This window comes from Olea europaea, chromosome 3 (genome assembly GCF_002742605.1).
Source record: "Olea europaea var. sylvestris chromosome 3, O_europaea_v1, whole genome shotgun sequence".
Taxonomy (NCBI): domain Eukaryota; kingdom Viridiplantae; phylum Streptophyta; class Magnoliopsida; order Lamiales; family Oleaceae; genus Olea; species Olea europaea.
In genome coordinates this window covers 2,954,393-2,971,089 of record NC_036239.1, presented here as the reverse complement: position 1 = coordinate 2,971,089, position 16,697 = coordinate 2,954,393, and the positions used below count along the sequence as shown (strand labels likewise).

The window sequence follows — 16,697 nt, the reverse complement described above, 5'->3', positions numbered from 1 at the left end:
TTTTTTTTTTGGGGTCTAAGTCTGGGAAATTCATACTTCATCCTCATAACGTTCATGTTCCTTGTGCTACATAGAAGATCTGTCAACCCTCTGAGTTTTATAGTAATCTAGGTCTCAATCTACCTTACATCATGGATATGTTTGAGTTTAACATGTATGTCTTTGTTCAGGTAACTGGCCAAATTATGTTGAGTTCTCCTTTTTAGATAACCACTAATTGTTGGCTGAATTAATTTATTCTTTTGGTTCAACATCTAAGGCTTTTTATTAGATAATAGGTTGATTGTTGTTAACTTTCTCTTAGTTCACTCATCAGTAGTTGGCTGAATATTTGCATGTTTATGTTTGTGGAATGAATATTTTGCCCTCCTTGTAATGTTATTATTTAATACAGAAGATAGTTGTGCTTTGGCTGATTCTGTTCTCACTTCCATTTGTTCTCTCTAATTTGTTGAGGGTCCCTCATGCTTCTGAATCTCCAGGTCCTAACTTGAGTGGCCTTTTTGGAAGGCAATCTGGCACTACCCCTGGTTATTCGTACTCTGCTGCCAACAAGAACATGGCTGTAACCTGGGGAGAGAATACTCTTTATGATTATTTGCTTAATCCTAAGAAGGTCAGTGGACATCTAAGTGTTTATTTAATTCCATTAGTTGTCTAAAATGAGAGTTGCAACAAATATTTTCTTGAAGCTATTCACACTTTCTTTTTATTTCAAAGATTGATATTTACTTTGAATCAGTGAATTTTGATTCCCTGGTAAACGACTTACGGTTTTATTTGGATTTCAGCCAGATTTATCATTTTATGATTGGCACATAATTGGAGTCATTTCCTCAACTTTAGCATATGTATATAATTTTCTGAACGCATTCTCTAGATATGGTGTAATACTGTTTTTGAGAATTACAGTTTCCCGAGTTCTATTTCATTAATGTTAGCAAAAATATATTTTGTTTAGTCTTGAATGAGAAGTATCTAAATTACATTTTCTTCATTTTGAATATGACATCTGTTCTCCAGTACGAGGATGTCTAATTTCCTAAATTTGGCAAAAGGTGGGGTTAGCTTTAGAACTTGATATGAGTGCACCTTGCTTGTAAATGCTTGAGAAAATATTTTCTATGATATTGACAATGCACTCGATTACATTACATAATTTGCACAGTATTCTCATATTCACAAGGATTTTATTATTAGTCGTCTGCGATAAAATTATCTAAACAGGATCTTTCTTTAACCAGTTACAGATCATGAGCAATTTTTTCTAAATCAGGCAGCTAGGAACATAAAATACTAAAGAATGTTTATAAAAAGTAACCATAAGATTTAATTCTGAAACTGCAATATTCTACTTTAAAAACCAAAACATGAAATGATGAAATCACAAATGCAGATCAAAGAAAATTTTAAGTACATATAATGATGAAATTAGGATTATGAAAATTAGTTGGACTAACTTTGCAAATTGCAAAACTTGAATAAACATCCAAAGATGAATTCATCCTAATGAAATATGATTTGTAAATTGCAGTTTTGACTATTAGTTTATATGAAATGCAATTACATACTACACGGAGTGATTTTTATTGTTTATGGAGACTTAATGTGGAACTTTGTGTACAGTTGTATAAATTATAACGTCTGAAAATATGGACATGAAGTGTAATTACACCTTGGATATGGGGGAGTGTTTTTAATTTTGCATGTGTATTAATTTCCAATGTTGAGTTTTAAACCTGTTTATGACATCCGGTTATTTCTTATCTTTTTCTTCTCTATCGTTGAATTTTGGGAAAGGGTGCACCAGGGAGGTGAAAATGCTAAATTGAATGAATTTAAAATCCATTCTGAAGTCCAAACTCAACCTATTTAAAATAAAATCCTAGAGGATCTTCATATGCATAGTTACGCTAGGCACATAAATAAGACTTGATCAAAAAGTGTGTTGACTTCAAATGCAAGTTCCAAGATAGTTGGGGCTTGTTTTGCATAGACTAAAAGAAATTGTTATCTCGTCAGTGGTGCAACAGCATTGCATTGAACATATTATATGGGGGATAAGCAGACAGAGTAATATTGGTTTTAATGACCTTTTCACTGTAGATGAAGCATTGGACTGATGAATTGATGAAAAAAAACTGTTTAGTTTGGTCGATACTAAGTTTAAGGAATAAGGTTTGGATTGAATGACTTTCTTGTTTCTTTGTTTTCCTTTCTTGGTATCTTAGGTCATATGTTTGTAAGATACCTTCTACTTTTTCGCCATATAATATTAAATGCATATATTGCAAAAAGTAGTAGAGGGATTGTTGATCTTCCCATGATATATACGTTGTTGGATATAAGTTTTGTGTTCGAGTATTTATGCACGTGTGTTGTTCTTAACATAGAAATTGTCTCCCTTGTATCGTTTACATGATGTTTGTCTTCCTCTATTTTGCGAGCAACATTAATCCCATTCTGGTGTTTTGAGTATTGTTATCGTAGAAATAATGCTTGCTTAATTTTGAAATGGATATTTTTGGGCACAGTACATTCCTGGAACTAAGATGGTTTTTCCTGGACTGAAGAAGCCTCAAGAGCGTGCAGATCTAATAGCCTATCTCAAGGAGGCAACTGCTTGAAGCTTCTAGCTTAATTATTTCTTATGAAACACGGGGAGATTGGTGTCATTTGGGAAATTTTTGCTAAAGGAATTGCAAGTCTATTGAATAAGAGCATCACAGTTATGCACTGTGCTATTTATTTGGTTGAGCTTTTAGGCCAACAATGGAAGATTTTGTTGTGCCTACGGCTCGTGATTTTTTGAACTGATACATAGATAGCGATTTTTGCAAATTCATTTTAATTTCTCTATAATTTTTCATCAGTTATTTACAGTTCACGGTGACTTAAATATCAGTAAACGTTCCGTATGTAAGTATACGACTGGAAGGAAAAAACACGACGGATTTAACACCAGCTCATAGAATGCGGTCGCCAATGAACACACTGCAGCTCGTTTGCCCCAATTTGGCATTGCTAAAATATTTTTATATTAAAATCAATGTTAAATTCATCGATTAATTTTAACATATGCTATTGGACCCACAACTTTCAAATCACAAATTCAATGAGCTTTTATTAAAATGTGTTAAAGATCTGATATTAATTTCTTCCAAACAGGGCTTAAAATCACCCGTCCGGTTCCTTGTCGGCAAGGCCATTTTATTAGTGGGGTGCTTTTAAGTTAGCCTCCGCTTGGATACAAATTTGTAAAAGATTCATGAATTAGTTAAAATTAAATGGGGAAATTTGGCCCAATGACCTAACTTAACAATTTATTTGGTAAAATGGCCTTTGATCAATAATAAAAACAAATAGAAAAATGTAAAATATTTTAGTCGACAAAATAACAAAATTTTTCTTTAGTTTTTCTCATTTGATCCTATCATTTCTCCTTCTAATTCACTTTAAAACTCTATTTCTTTTTTTTTATAAAAATAACGGCTTCTTCCTCCCATTTTTATCTTCTTCAATTTTAGGTCTTCGAAATTATAATCACATATTTTCTTCTCTTCAATAATCATTTACCCGTCCGGTTCCTTGTCGGCAAGGCCATTTTATTAGTGGGGTGCTTTTAAGTTAGCCTCCGCTTGGATACAAATTTGTAAAAGATTCATGAATTAGTTAAAATTAAATGGGGAAATTTGGCCCAATGACCTAACTTAACAATTTATTTGGTTAAATGGCCTTTGATCAATAATAAAAACAAATAGAAAAATGTAAAATATTTTAGTCGGCAAAATAACAAAATTCTTCTTTAGTTTTTCTCATTTGATCCTGTCATTTCTCCTTCTAATTCACTTTAAAACTCTAATTTTTTTTTTTTTTTAAAATAACGGCTTCTTCCTCCCATTTTTATCTTCTTCAATTTTAGGTCTTCGAAATTATAATCACATATTTTCTTCTCTTCAATAATCATTTATTGCTACACTAAAATTATGTTTTTTATTATATTCTTCACTTATTTTGGGTATCTTTTGAGTGAAGAAAGATGCTTTTAGAAATCACATGTATGTTATATTTTTATTATTAAACAATATTTAGTTCGCATTGTTTTCGTATTCAGTGTGTTTTTTGTTTTATATGCAACCCTTGGATGTAATAACACTTCAACTGCTATACGAAATATAGAACACTACTCCAATCGTTATCTGTAAAGTAAAACGATACTATATTCGTTATCTGCTGTAGTATGATTTTTTCAATAAAATGACCTCTAATAATGGATTTGCTAGCGTATATAATACAAAAAAATTGACTAGTCACAAAGAACAATTGAAATGACATATTTTCTATTATTGAGATTGTAAAAGCACAGCCATCACACTCATATGTGTCGATTAAGTTAATAAACATATTTATCAACTTTTGTACGTGTCATGTACATATTACAATATAAATAAGTTTCACTTATTATTTTTAGGGAACATACGGACTGTAACTATTTATACTTGTATTTATACACATAATAGCAAAAGCATCTTTTTCATGTCCACAGTAACGACAAATGTGTCGTTCCAAAAGTTTCATCTATATCCGATTTTTGCAACAAACCAACATTCAATATTGAACTCCCTAACGTATGTTATTGACATGAACATGTTTATGCTTCGTTAGAGGGTTGAATGAATGAAATCATTGTGCTGAAATAAAATCAAAATATAAGAGAAATCAATAGAACGGCACAAGAGCCATTACTGAAATGAAAATGACACTTGTGTCGCTATTAAGATGAGAACATCTATAAAAACTTTACAGCTATCATTATGCTTGTAAATATACTTGTCTATGAAAATGACACTTATGTCATTGTTGAGATGAAAAGTCTCTGAGAACGGTATTAGCTCGGTTATTGGAATTAAAAGTTCTAAGAGGACGGCATACGTGATGTAACCAAAATATAAACTTCTATTATTATTGTGAGAACAATACAATTTAAGGTGTTCAATTCTAAAGGTCGTAATTTTGGAAACAAACGAAAATAAAGGAGAAATCAATAGAACAGCTCAAGTGTCGTTGCTGTTAATAAAACGACGGTTATGCCATTTTATCTATAATTACAAGTTTAAGCAACCACGACCGTCCTTGAGTCAAGAAATAATAAGTTGAATTCAATTAAGCTGCAAGGTGGACATAATATTTAAAAAAATTAAAAGACATGCTCATTACTTTTATTTTTTTGAAAATAATAAATCACTTGTATTTTCAACAACTTTATATCAAATAATTTACATCATTTCAATCGTTCTTTGTCACATGATTTATTTTTATTGCGTACTTTATAGATCCAATACTTGAGGATGAAAGATCATTGAGAATGACACTTGTGTTGTTATTGAAATGAAAAGTTCTAACAAAACGGAACAAGTGCCTCTTAGAGGATGAAAAGGTCATTAAAAACAATACTTCTGCCCTACTGAGATGAAAAGTTCTAAAAGAACGATACAAGTGCTGTTATTGAAATATAATTTCTCCATTAGAACGGCACTTTGTGCAGTTACTGTAAAGGAAACGATACTTGTGTCGTTCTATCTATAAACACGAGTATAGATAACCTCGAAACTCATTTCAACTGCTAGATGAATATGTCGTTTACAAAAATTTAGAAATGTGCTCATTAATTATATTTTCTACGAATCACTACAATGACTTATGATTTCACTAACTCGATATCGTATAACTTATGTCAATTCAACCGTTTTTTGTCATGTAATCAATATTTCCAACTTTCTTAAGTTAGGGGATCCATGTTTGAGGTCACTGCGTTGGAAAATAAGGAAAATATTTGAGAAATCAACAGAATGACACAAGAGCTGTTAAATGACATTTGTGTCGTTCTGTCTATAAACACGAGTATACATAGCCACGACCTATCCATGCTCCGAGAATAAAAAGTTGAACTCATTTCAATTGCAATATGAACATTCCGTTTACAAAAGTTGAAAGATGTGCTCACTGATTATATTTTCTAGCAAATCAATACAATAATCTATAATTTCACCAATTTAATGTCGTATAATCTATGTCAATTCAATCGTTTTTTGTCTTATGATCAACCTTTCTAACTTTCTTAAACATGTAGCAAAATATTTGAGAAATCAACATAACAACACAAGAGCTATTAAACGACACTTATGTCGTTTTGTCTATAAACACGAGTATACGTAGCCAAGACTCATCCATGTCTCGAGAATCAATAAGTTGCACTCATTTCAATTACAATATGAACATTCTATTTACAAGAGTTGAGAGATGTGCTCATTGATTATAATTTCTAGCGAATCAATACAATGACTTGTAATTTCACCAACTCAATGTCGTATAGTCTATGTCAATTCAACCCTTTTTCTTTATCTTATGATTAACCTTTTTAACTTTCTTAAGTTAGGAGATCTAATATTTGAGGTTGCTATGTTGGAAAAGAAGCAATATATTTGAGAAATCAACAGAACGACACAATAACTGTTAAACGCTACTTGTGTCGTTTTTCTATAAAAAAGAGTATACATAGCCACGACTCATCCATGCTTAGAAAACCAATAAGTTAAACTCATTTAGGTTGTAAGATGGATACGATATTTACAGAAGTTGGGAGATATGCTCATCAATTATATTATAGTGAACTAGTAGAATAGCTCAAGTTTTTATCAACTCAATATCATATGATCCAATCATTTAACTCATTCTTTGTCACGTGATTGACTTTTCTATCTTATGCACGTTAATGGGTCCAATGCTTGAGGTCTTGAGTGAAAAATAAATCAAAATATAGAAGAAATTAACAAAATGGCATAAGTGCCATTACTAAGAAGAAAACGACCCATAGGTCGTTCTGTTTGTAAACACGATTATAAAATGGTTATGTCCTGTTCACGACTCTGAGAACCAATAAGTTGAATTCATTTAGATTTTAAGATGAACATAATATTTACAAAAGTCGAGAGATATGCTTATTATTTATATTTTAATTAACCAATAGAATAACTTATGATTTCACCAACTCGATATCACATGATCTATGCCATTTCAATCGTTCTTTATCATGTGAATAACCTTTTCATTTTACTTACGTTAGGGGATCCAATGCGTGATGTCTTTGCCTTAAAAATAAATCAAAATATTGGAGAATTCAACGGAAAGACATAAGTTCCTTTATTGAGAAGAAAACAACCCTTGTATCGTTCTATTTGTAAACACGAATACAAACAGTCGCGCCCCATTCGTGTCTCAATAAATAATAAGTGAAACTTGTTTACATTGTAATATGCACATGAAATGTACAAAACTTAGAAAATATGTTCATTAACTTAATCGACTCATATGACTTGTGCTTTCACCATTTCGATAATATAAAAGTTATGTCATCTTAATTGTTATTTATGATATTGTCAACATTTCTATGTTACATACATTATGAAGTCCGTTATTAGAGATTATTTAATTGAAAAAGATTAAATATAGGTAAAAATTTTTGAACAGTACAAGTGTCGCATGAAAACGACACATGTGCTGTTACATGTGTAAATATGACTGTAAGTAGTCATGATCCATATGTGTCCCTAAAAAATAATAAGTTGTATTTATTTATGGTGTGATATGCACATGACATGTACAAAAGTTGATAGATATGTTCATTAATTTAATCAACTTGTGATTTCACCATCTCGATAATATAAAAGTTATGTCATTTTAATATTTCTTTGTAACATGATCAATTTTTCCGAGTTACTCACGTCAGTAGTCAATTATTAGAGATTGTTTCGTTGAAAAAAATTAAATCACAGTAGATAACGACTGTAGTGCCGTTTTACGCAGCGAAAAACGATTGGAGTAACATTTTATATTTCGGATAACAGTTGGAGTGTCATTACCATCCAATAGTTGAGAAAATGCAAAAAAAAAAAAATAATAATAATAATAAAATACTAAGTATAAAAACAACACCAACTTAAATATTATTCAATAATAAACATACAATTTATATAAGATTTCTAAAATTATCTTTCTTTTTCTTCAAATCTAAATGGAATCTTTCAAACTAGATGATAAATGTTTAAAAGATATCCAAATAGGTGAAGAATATAATGAAAAATAGGATTTTAGAGTAACAAGAATGGTTGAAGAGAAGAAATCGGGTTACCGTGATTTTGGGGACCAAAATTGAATTGAGAAATTTAATTGGATTGATAAGGGAGTTAATGTCTTTTCCAATAATGAGCGTGTTTATGATATTCGACATTATTTGTTTATTGTGCTTAATAGTTGAATATTATTTGTTCAAAAAAATTGAAAGGAAGTTATTTAATCAATAACATTGTTTGACTAAACTCTAACAAATTCCCCATATTCATAACTATTATCTACTATAATTTACACATTGTGAGATCTATTACAATTTCTTTTATTATATTTATATAAAAATTATTTTTGAGTTTACCAAATGGAGGCTTATTCCCGATTTCCTTGGTTTCAAGTGGCATTACAAAAAGAGTAATATATCCGCGTTTCCACTGGTAGTTTATATATATTGACTGAAATAGGCGTTTCACCATCTGAGGAAAGACAAGTGTGTGACTGTGTGTATTGTCGAGATGTTATGTAACAACTCCAGAAATGTAATGCAAATAGAATCTGCCAACAAGGCAGCTCCAAAACCATCATGAACACATGCCCCATGTATCAAGTCGGCCTTTAGCCCCTATATATGTATATATTCATGTTTCTAGCTGATTTCTACAAAATTCTATCGAGTGTTCAACATAACATGTTCTTTTACGTAAGATTCCTGTGTAGGGAGGAAAGTTCTCTTAACCCGAGTGAAGAAACCGGTTGTTCCCTTATCTGAGATAGAAGGATGGAAACTTGCTCAGTTGCCATATCTAGGCGTTCTTTTGACTTTGCAGATTCTGTTACGAGAGTCGATACCATACTCTGAAATAATTGAATCCTTTCTGCATGGTCATTTGGAGCCATCTGATGAAGTTTTGTGGACAACATATTGATTCTACGCCAACGCAGGGGCAAATACCTTTCTGGGATTTGGAAGCAATTACCAGTTGAAAGAACTCGAAGAGCATGCCTACAGAGGATTCCAGAGAACTCAAACTGGTGGCAACTGCAACTAATGATGCCTTCCCGTGGGACCCAATAAACTTTTCGACCTCCCTCGAGTTTCGTGTGGTGTCTGATGAGGAAACCATCTTCGATCTGAAATGATGCGTAGTGAGCGGCCATAACGAGTTGGTCTTGGAGCTTCGAGAATGCATAAGGCGTGAGAACAGCAGCTGCATGGGACTCCATGGGAGCCCCTGTTTTCAGGGAAATGTTTTGGAGATTCTGCTGCATTGTTTGTTGTTCTCCAGTTTGATCCTTAAAATCCACAGCAACGGCTACCTGATTGTAAAGCAATGTCAAACAGCAGCAAGAAAATAAATTTATTATCGCTAACCTCTAGTAAACCTAGTTGGCAAAAATCTAGTTTTTATGTTATGTTACAGAGTTTCTTGCTAACAAGATGATAAGAAATGAAGAAGAAACTACTAAAAATTTAAATTCTCAATAAAATTCTATTTGAAAGGCTGATTAGAAGATTATTCGTTGTTTCACTAACAGTCCAATAGCATTCTCAGAAATAGATTTTGTGGAATCATAATTTCTCCTTGTATTTCAACTTATGGAGTATTCAATCCAAAACTAAAGAGTTACAAAATTTAAACCAGCAATTTGGAAAAGAATTTATCGTAATAATAAGAACAAATGACCGTTGCCTCTGTTATTAGAGCCAAACTTTGTCTTATATCCTCTAAAGCTATTTGGATACCTAGAGCAGAATTTTAATAACTTAAATATCAATCACGTTGCACACTTCGGATCATTTTCACGACCCCAAGAAAATGGTTACCAAAAAAAGGCATTCCACATTAGCTTTTCTATTAAGCCTATTCAAGTCAATTAAACACCACAAATTTCAACTCCTATAAAAGATCAGTAGTTATTTATCCTACCAAATAAAATCATACAAAAGCAAAGACTGTTTACCGGTGCAAGAAAAATATGTTATTAAACTCTCTCGTTACTAGGTGAGATCCAAAATATACAATGAAATTGAAAGTAATACCATTCATTGACAAGAATCGGTGCAAATTTTACTAATGCCATCTCTGATCTAGAAGCAGATTTATTTCCAGAAATTCACTCTGTACATTAGATGAAAGGGAGACATCAATAGCCATCCAGTGCATGGTTGGTACGAGCAATAAAAGTGAAAAAGCCAGAGTTGTTTAAGATCCCCAATGTACTCCATTAACTCATGTGAAAATACGTCGAGTGATATAGACAAAGAAAGATAATCTTACCCTCCAACATATAACAAAATGGTTTGGATACCATAAAAGAGGATACTATTCTATCTAGACAAAACTCCACGTAAAGGATATTAGCCTTTTAGGTCATCCAACAATATAATACTCATATATAGTCAACCAACAACACACATCCTAATGAGATATGGCAAACAAATATAATATCACCATATAGCTTGAGAAAAGAGAACATACTTGTTCCAAGAAATGTGTGAGACGGGTTTGCGAACTCAAAAATCGTTGAATAAAAGCATTAATTGACTTCGAGAGGCCAGGTGTGGTCATTCCTGCGAAAAAATGGCTTCTCAAGTATGGCAATGCCCAAAATGATCTTAATGCATACAGACTAGCTATATGCCTGTTTGAATGCAAACCAAAAGAATTCACCATATCTCTCCAGCCCAATTCAAAATCACCAATTGCTTCTAGATTGTATAGACGATAAAACTCAGCCTTCCAAGCATTGTATTGTTCTCCCAGAACAGCATTAAACCAAGAAGGAAATTTTGCTACTATAAGCCATATGCAAAGAGCATGTCTGGTAGTTGGCAGCTCCATTCCTATTGCTTCTTTCAGACACATATTTTGGTCTGTTAATATTGTTTGAGGAGCTTTCCCGTTCATAAATCCCAAGAAAGCCTTCACATTCAAATGATGAAAAAAAAATAAAAATTAGCAAACAATTTCTAATAGAAGAGATACAGATTAAGTAAATGTCTGCATATTTAACCTCTGCGGAGCAATAAAACTGACTTCCTCGGAGTCCCTTTTCTTTCAATATGTTGATTTTCCTAATTCAGTTTTTGTTTTTATTTTTATTTTTATTTTTATTTTGTATTTGGGGGTGATTCAGATCTACCGCCAACGATAAGAATCTGCACCAATTCAAATAGTGTAAAATGTGTGCCATGTGAAATTATATCACCAATAAAGAAGAGGTACCCCATTTTCATTTTTTGATAATTTGGTTACAGCAAATGGGGGGTAAACTTCATGCCCACTAGAGTGCATAGCTGAGATGTTCAGATAAAAATACTGCAAGAACCCATAAGTTCTTGGATGGTCTGTATGAGGATTTGCCATCCAAGACAAGCAAATAATTGGCTACCAACGACAAAACCATGAACCCAGTGATTCACACTAACAAGAATGTACATATCCATTTTGACACATAATCGGTCACTTTTTTCTTGGCAACCTCCCCCAGTCCAAAGGAAAGAAAAACACACAAGTTATTCGGGAAAAAATTAAATGGCAGTTACAGGGATAGTATGGAATGAGAATTAGAAGCATAAAAACGTTATATTTGTCACTTCATTACCTTCAAAGCCCATGAGAAGGACCTCAAATTTTCCTCTCGTACAAGCACGCAACCGAAAAAGCATGGCACGCCATAATTGTTTATTCCAACCCATATTCCAAGAGGCATGTCAAAAGCAGTCAACCGATGTGTAGTATCAAACACCACAGAATCGCCAAAAATCTCATATGACTGAACAGATGAGGCATATGACCAAGATATATTCTCCAATTTGCCATTGGAATCAAGAGTAAACTCAAATTTAAAATTGGGATCTTTATCTTTAATGTTTCTGCACATCCTTAGTAAATCTATGCTCTCATCCTCGAGATCCACTTTCCTAAAAGATTGAAGCAAATTTCGGACATCCTTCTCTGTGAACGGCAAATATCCTGGCTCTACGCACTTTTCAAGTTCCAGCAGCCTCATCATCTGTTGCACAGAAATTCCAGTCTTGGCAAACAAGAGGATACGGTTCTTGTCAGATTCTGTTATGGTGCGATATGCAGGAAGAAAGCGCACCTGATTTGGCTCTAGGAGTTCATGATTATGGTGGTTTGCAAAGCCCGTAACACGCCATTCAGGTACTCCTAATTCAGTTGACTTGGTTATACGCATATATGCTTGACATCCACACCTTGAAGATTTTCTGTTTCTTTGGGGCTTGTTTTCATTTGAGGTTTTAACAGGAGTATTACCAGCTCGGTGGCAGACAAAGTAACGCCTCGTGAGACCTTTCCCAACACCATCTTTACCTTCCGTGCGATGACGCCGAATCGAAAACCCACACCTTTTTGCAAATTCACTGTAAAACTCATAAGCAGCATCATGAGTTACAAATCTTTGCCCAATGTATGGAATAGCATCGTTTGTTGTTTCTAAGGACAGTCTTGTTTCATCTGGCGATTCCTCGGCGCTGCTTGTATCTTCCAAAGATAAGGATCTTTGATCCGAGGGATCATCATATACCAGCATCATATGTGCAGCCTCTTCAGACATTGTAGTCTTCTCAAACCTCAATTGATGTAGATCATAGGCCTTAAATCATCATTAAGTGGAAACTGGGAAAAAGGGAGGGGGAAATTTTGTCAACTCCTATGACCAGAACAAAGGAAGTAAATGCACTGCTTTCAAAAACGAAAACAACAAAAGCAAGAGCATATTTATCTCGACAATGGGTTAACTTCCTGGGTTAAATAGAAAATTTCATGAGGTGGCATAATGATCAGTTACACTTAGGCCTTAGCTAGTTCAAACACTGCACTTTCTATCTATATATAAAGGAAAAAGAATAATTTCTTACATGATACGAAGTCTCCGCTTGAGATCTTTCCATTAAACATCAAAGCCAGAAGGTATTGGATATGACTAATCAATAATCAAGTTACTAGATATTTGTTAATTGCCCCGCTCTCTTTCGGTCTTCGAAGAACCTTGCAGCATGGATAAATTCATAAAGAATTTGCATTTGTAAATATACATATTGTCACTCATAATATCTAACTATGCATAAATATATCCAACAATCTCTTACATATTAATGGGTCCCTTCTAATACGAGACATTTATCTCATACAACAGATAGTACAGTGTCACAGTCCACATCAATTGAACGAGTCCATCTCCCAAATTTGTCAAGAAATTCAAACATCTAATGATAGCATAACATTCATGTAGTAATTATGTGAATCTACAATGTAGAGGTGGAAATTCTATCCTCAAGCATATCTTCATCTCAACTACAGCGTATTTACTTTCTACCAAAAAGCTCACTTATGTATATACCCCCCAACAGTAAAATTCGAACTAAAGTCAAAAAATAAAAAAATTCAGGCTTCAGGTTTTCCTACATTCACTTCTATAAAATCTTTGCACTAAGACCCCACAGTCTAGATATAATCTAAACCTGCATTTTCAGTAGCTAGAGCAATAACCTAAAAGCCAATACAAGTGTATCTGCAAAACAGAATTTCGATATGTATATCTCCTGTTCAACACCTACACCAAATTATATTAATTATTTCTGGCCGTCCTACTCTATTGAAACTGCTAGCTCAAAAAAAAAAAAATAATAATAACAATCCAAACAAAAATTCTGCACATACAACCCGCATTTTCAGAAAAAGAAAATAAGCAAAAAAAGACAGACAGATTTTATTCTTGCTTACATTATTCACACATAGGTAGCTCGCTTTTCATTTCTGGAATCGTGAATCTTCATGTGATGAATCTCACGATGATATGAATATGAATCTATGTGTATGATTCAATCGATCCCGGGACGAGTAATTGATCCGTGGGCGAAAGAAGTGACGACAAACCCTAAATTGCGCTGGAGTGTGATGAGCCCCTTTTATATAAACGGCGCACTTTATTATCTGGCGCCTTCTGCGTGTCCAAACAGTTATGGGCCTATGGCGAAAGGATATGATTATTCTTGGAACCAAACATCCTTTCATTTGTGATTTTTATTATTATTATTATTATTATTGTTGTTGTTGTTGTTGTTGTTGTTGTTGTTGTTTTGGTGGGGGTTGGGGATGATCGAAAATATAATAATCAAATAAAGAAAAATACTCATTTTTAAATACGTAAAATAAAATCTCTATAAAATACTATTGTTAGGGGATCGGACTCTGAAAAAACATTATTCTAGATGAATTATTAATTTACAAATAGATTACGTAAAAAAAAAAAAAATATTATTCTGGACGTCGAGTACCTCTTGAATTATCATAGTGAAAATGATATGATGATGAAATTGCCTACTGGTGAATATATTCAATGAGTACTTAATAATATAATCATGATTTAGATGATAGTTCTATTTTTTATTAATTGTTTCTCTAAAAGAAGTTATTAGAGTATCGCAACCTTAAATTATTACATTTCATAAAAATGAAAAATATATACAACATGCGCATTGCAAAAATTAGGGATAAAAAATTCCAACTGAAAATTATTATTGTTTAGGCAAAAATTATATATTTTTTGAACATTTATTTATTGAGATTTTATTGTAACTGAAAGCAAAATAAATTTACTCACATTTTAAGTTGATGTACAACATATGCATTTTTGTAAACTTTATTAAAAATTCAAAATTGTTTAGCTCATGAGAGGTTAAAAAAATTATAAATTAGTTATTAAATATCGTTCTAGTGCTAGTAAATTTGCATATATTCACTTTATACACTTCGAAGAAAATGTGATTTTTTTCTTAAATTTCAAAAAGCCACTAAACAATGAATGCTTTGTGATAAGTGCAATTTGTATATTTATTTATGTCACATTATTAAACTTTTAAATTTTCAAATTATTAATTTCTATTTAATTTAGGCGAATTTTCATTTTGTTTTTAGTGTTGGACTAATTTGAAACAAGTTGAAGTTTGACAAAGATATTGGCCGCACAAATAAAATTGTATCGAGGATTAACTTGCATTATTTGAAAGAAGTGAGGACTTGAGGAAAAAAATAATAATTGGACCTCAATTGGACCATGAATTGGAATCTGCTTTGGTTGATATATGAATATATACACAACAGTGGGCGGTTTAACAAAAAAGAAGGGAGGACACCGGAGGGAAAGATCAATTGGAATTGGTTTTGAGGAAAAACATTGGCAGCTGCTGGAGATTATCACATGCCAACTAGTGGGAATTACTGAAGTATTGCGACTGCCTGGGAAAGAAATAATTGAGGAAGAAGCCTTAGGAGAAAAATCTGTGTTTAATTTGAGAGCCATAGATACACGCAAAAATACAGACAGAAATTGGGGGAAAAAGAGGAAAAAAAGGACGCTGCCTTTATTTGCTGAATAAATACAAAACGGACAGAGAAGAATTGGGCTGCTTGTTGGAATTGGAGATGCAAACAATTAGGTGGCTGATTATATATATATATGTTGACACATAAAAATTCAGTTCAAATTGAACAGCCCAAGGAGTAAAGTCTAATTGGAGGATCCCCAAATCAGATAGCCCAAAGAACGAAGTCCAATCGAACGAATCAAGGTGAAGGCCCAAATAAGGGGCCCAAGGGTGCGGTAACGCCATCGCCCAAGTTTACAAGTCACCCAGAATCTGAACGAATGGAGCGTCATACGGTCGCCCAGAGCTGTTATTCTATTCTCGCCCAAACCTTCAAGTCGCCCAAGATATCAACAAACATAACGCATTGTGGTTATCAAGAAATGCAGTTATCAAGGCAGTTGTTAAAGTAGCCCTATCACGTTCCACAACTCAAGGAATTCAATCGAAGGCAGTTGAACGATGGAAGATAATGGCAGCAGTTAAAAGGCAGTTTCATGACAAATTGATCACTACAAAAAAAGTGGGTAGTTATAGGACGATCAAGCAGTTTTCAGAGTAGTTAATCACAAAGAGATCGTCTATGATGTATAAAAGGGAGAAAGGACGTAGAAGCAAAGGACCGAATCCAAAACTCTCGAACAGAGAAATATGTAATTTTTATTTCCTTAGCTTTTAGACTTAAATACTTTTCTTTCTGTAACTCGTGTACTTGCGCCCCTTGGAGGCACGTTGTTTTTTGTTTCCAATTGTAAAGTTCATCGCCAATAAAAGAACACCCCTTTTTGGGACTTTGTCTCAAGAGGTTTCGTCCCTTACACAATCGTCTGATCCTTTTTAATTGTTAGCGAATTAACCCGCACGAAACAATTTGGCACGCCCAGTGGGACAGTGGGGTTAGGTGTTGAAAATACAAAAGGAGAAACAATATGCCTCAAAGATCCGACAAGGAAGGAGCAAGTCAGGGAGGAATCCAGTCTGTAATCGAGCGATATGAGGAGCAGCATGCCTCTCCACGAACAGATGGACAAAATCAGAGTAGTAACAGTCGTTACGAACCAATGACGAAGCTGAGTCCTCGAACCATGCGTGCATTGCTTGGAGAACTCACGCAAGACGTCATTGAACAGGTAAATCTTCGAAGTATTCATAATATGGAAAGATTTACACAAAATGG

The 16,697-nt window shown here is 33.3% G+C and overlaps 2 protein-coding genes across 4 annotated transcripts in view; one reads left to right on the top strand and one right to left on the bottom strand.

Annotated features, from left to right (window-relative positions):
* Nucleotides 1–2,870, top strand: part of LOC111376962 (cytochrome c-like) — a 4,634-nt gene extending 1,764 nt beyond the window's left edge. The window contains exons 2-4 of the mRNA XM_022999976.1: nucleotides 75–170; nucleotides 377–616; nucleotides 2,535–2,870. Coding sequence (XP_022855744.1) covers nucleotides 75–170; nucleotides 377–616; nucleotides 2,535–2,627 — 429 coding nt within the window. The 3' untranslated portion in view covers nucleotides 2,628–2,870. The remainder of the gene's footprint in view (nucleotides 1–74; nucleotides 171–376; nucleotides 617–2,534) is intronic.
* A 5,792-nt stretch (nucleotides 2,871–8,662) lies between these two features.
* Nucleotides 8,663–14,054, bottom strand: LOC111382032 (protein FAR1-RELATED SEQUENCE 11). 3 transcript variants are annotated; one of them, XM_023005894.1, is made up of 5 exons: nucleotides 13,878–14,054; nucleotides 13,013–13,142; nucleotides 11,731–12,770; nucleotides 10,605–11,048; nucleotides 8,663–9,441 (listed from the first exon to the last, which is right to left on the bottom strand). In XM_023005894.1, the coding sequence occupies exons 3-5, from the start codon at nucleotides 12,706–12,708 to the stop codon at nucleotides 8,821–8,823; spliced, it is 2,043 nt and encodes a 680-aa protein (XP_022861662.1). In that variant the 5' UTR covers nucleotides 12,709–12,770; nucleotides 13,013–13,142; nucleotides 13,878–14,054; the 3' UTR covers nucleotides 8,663–8,820. The 3 variants fall into 3 exon arrangements, with proteins under 3 accessions (XP_022861662.1, XP_022861667.1, XP_022861672.1); XM_023005899.1 differs by having other exon boundaries at nucleotides 13,013–13,131; nucleotides 13,878–14,053; XM_023005904.1 differs by lacking the exon at nucleotides 13,013–13,142 and having other exon boundaries at nucleotides 13,878–14,053.
* Nucleotides 14,055–16,697: the final 2,643 nt, after the last annotated feature.

Coding starts and splice junctions, on each gene's coding strand:
- LOC111382032 (XM_023005894.1), bottom strand. CDS start 12,708: ATGTCTGAAGAGGCTGCACATATGATGCTGGTATATGATGATCCCTCG. Junction 11,049..11,730: donor CCTTCTCATGGGCTTTGAAG/GTAATGAAGTGA, acceptor TTGAATGTGAAG/GCTTTCTTGGGATTTATGAA. Junction 9,442..10,604: donor TCACACATTTCTTGGAACAA/GTATGTTCTCTT, acceptor CTTTACAATCAG/GTAGCCGTTGCTGTGGATTT.